At 45.3% G+C, this 2,500-nt stretch overlaps 1 protein-coding gene across 1 annotated transcript in view; it reads left to right on the forward strand.

Annotated features, from left to right (window-relative positions):
- Positions 1–2,500, forward strand: part of LOC106582529 (neuropilin-2) — a 258,981-nt gene that overhangs the window by 251,595 nt on the left and 4,886 nt on the right. Inside the window, exon 18 of the mRNA XM_045704915.2 lies at positions 1,573–2,500. This exon is cut by the window's right edge and continues 4,886 nt beyond it. Coding sequence (XP_045560871.2) covers positions 1,573–1,877 — 305 coding nt within the window. The 3' untranslated portion in view covers positions 1,878–2,500. The remainder of the gene's footprint in view (positions 1–1,572) is intronic.

Genomic DNA, 2,500 nt, shown 5'->3' on the forward strand with positions numbered 1-2,500 from the left:
AACACGCTGTTATCCAACCAGAGATAAACACGCTGTTATCCAACCAGAGATAAACACGCTGTTATCCAACCAGAGATAACACGCTGTTATCCAACCAGAGATAACACGCTGTTATCCAACCAGAGATAACACGCTGTTATCCAACCAGAGATAACACGCTGTTATCCAACCAGAGATAAACACGCTGTTATCCAACCAGAGATAAACACGCTGTTATCCAACCAGAGATAAACACGCTGTTATCCAACCAGAGATAACACGCTGTTATCCAACCAGAGATAAACACGCTGTTATCCAACCAGAGATAAACCGCTGTTACTATTCCTGACAGAACGTACGAGCGAGTTATGACAGCTCGTCATTTCAAATGAGAATCTGTTCTTCATTGACTTACCTGTTGACGTCAGTGCATAATTCATTGATAAAATGTACATTATACTAACCTGTCCAGTATATAACTACATTATACTGAGCTGTCCAGTATGTAGGTAACTGACCTGTCCAGTATATAGATAACTGACCTGTCCAGTATGTAGGTAACTGACCTGTCCAGTATGTAGGTAACTGACCTGTCCAGTATGTAGGTAACTGACCTGTCCAGTTTATAGGTAACTGACCTGTCCAGTATGTAGGTAACTGACCTGTCCAGTATGTAGGTAACTGACCTGTCCAGTATATAGGTAACTGACCTGTCCAGTATGTAGATAACTGACCTGTCCAGTATATAGATAACTGACCTGTCCAGTATGTAGATAACTGACCTGTCCAGTATATAGGTAACTGACCTGTCCAGTATATAGGTAACTGACCTGTCCAGTATATAGATAACTGACCTGTCCAGTATATAGATAACTGACCTGTCCAGTATATAGATAACTGACCTGTCCAGTATGTAGATAACTGACCTGTCCAGTATGTAGATAACTGACCTGTCAAGTATGTAGATAACTGACCTGTCCAGTATATAGGTAACTGACCTGTCCAGTATGTAGATAACTGACCTGTCAAGTATGTAGATAACTGACCTGTCCAGTATATAGGTAACTGACCTGTCCAGTATGTAGATAACTGACCTGTCCAGTATGTAGGTAACTGACCTGTCCAGTATGTAGGTAACTGACCTGTCCAGTATATAGGTAACTGACCTGTCCAGTATATAGGTAACTGACCTGTCCAGTATGTAGGTAACTGACCTGTCCAGTATGTAGGTAACTGACCTGTCCAGTATGTAGGTAACTGACCTGTCCAGTATGTAGGTAACTGACCTGTCCAGTATGTAGATAACTGACCTGTCCAGTATGTAGATAACTGACCTGTCAAGTATGTAGATAACTGACCTGTCCAGTATGTAGATAACTGACCTGTCCAGTATGTAGATAACTGACCTGTCAAGTATGTAGATAACTGACCTGTCCAGTATATAGATAACTGACCTGTCCAGTATGTAGATAACTGACCTGTCCAGTATATATGTATCTGTATACATGTGACCTTTTCCATATATGAACTTACCTCAAAAAAGGTATCTGATTTGAACTGATTTATTTTTCCTCCTCTGTGTCTCTTCGTCAGGTTTCCCGTTCCCAGAGTGGAGCACCCCTGGCCCGTCCATGGACTCCCCTGTGACACAAGTCTCTGAGAAGGACAACTCGTGGCTGTACACCCTGGATCCTATCCTGGTCACCATCATCGTCATGTCTTCCCTGGGCGTGCTGCTGGGGGCGGTGTGTGGCGGCCTGCTGCTCTACTGCACCTGCTTCTACAGCGGCCTGTCGTCGCGGAGCTCCACCACACTGGAGAACTACAACTTCGAGCTGTACGACGGGATCAAACACAAGGTGAAGATCAACCAGCAACGCTGCTGCTCCGAGGCCTAGGGCTGTTTAAGGAGCTGGGAGGTCTTGTGCTTCAAGCCCTAAGGCTTTCCCAATTCAAGGACCTGTGCTTAACTTAAAGCTTGACGAACAGAGAGACAGTGATTCAGCGACACCTGCTAGACCCTTCCCCCCCCCCCCCCCCCTCTCGGGGGTCTCTTCTCTGCCTGCAGGAGAGGCCCTGATCAATCAAAGCTCGTGAATGAACCACACTTACCTGCCATGATGCCACACGTACTGGCCACTGGACCACAGCAGTCTGGGCCTGGACCAAAACCCTTACTGTCAGTCTGGGGTTGGACCCTAAACCCTTACTGCAGCAGACTGGGACTGGACCCAAACCCGTCTGGGACCGGACCTCTCCAGAGCTGTCATGTAGCCAGTGGACCATTCAGTGGGTGCTGAACAATATCAAAACATATCAATCTAATGCCTATCCCCCAAAAAAAAAAGATGAAAAGAAAATGAATCTAGATTTGTAAAGAGGAAAGAAGAAGACATTTCGTTTGTTTTGTTGGTTATGACGTTAGAAAATGAGTGGAATTATTGCCAGGAAGGTTTTTTTTGAATGTGATTCTAGCTTGTAAGACAGCTCTCGGCTTGCTCCGCCTGCCTGCATTATGTGA

The sequence above is a fragment of the Salmo salar genome, chromosome 21 (genome assembly GCF_965601325.2).
Source record: "Salmo salar chromosome 21, fSalSal1, whole genome shotgun sequence".
NCBI classification, from domain to species: Eukaryota; Metazoa; Chordata; class Actinopteri; order Salmoniformes; family Salmonidae; genus Salmo; species Salmo salar.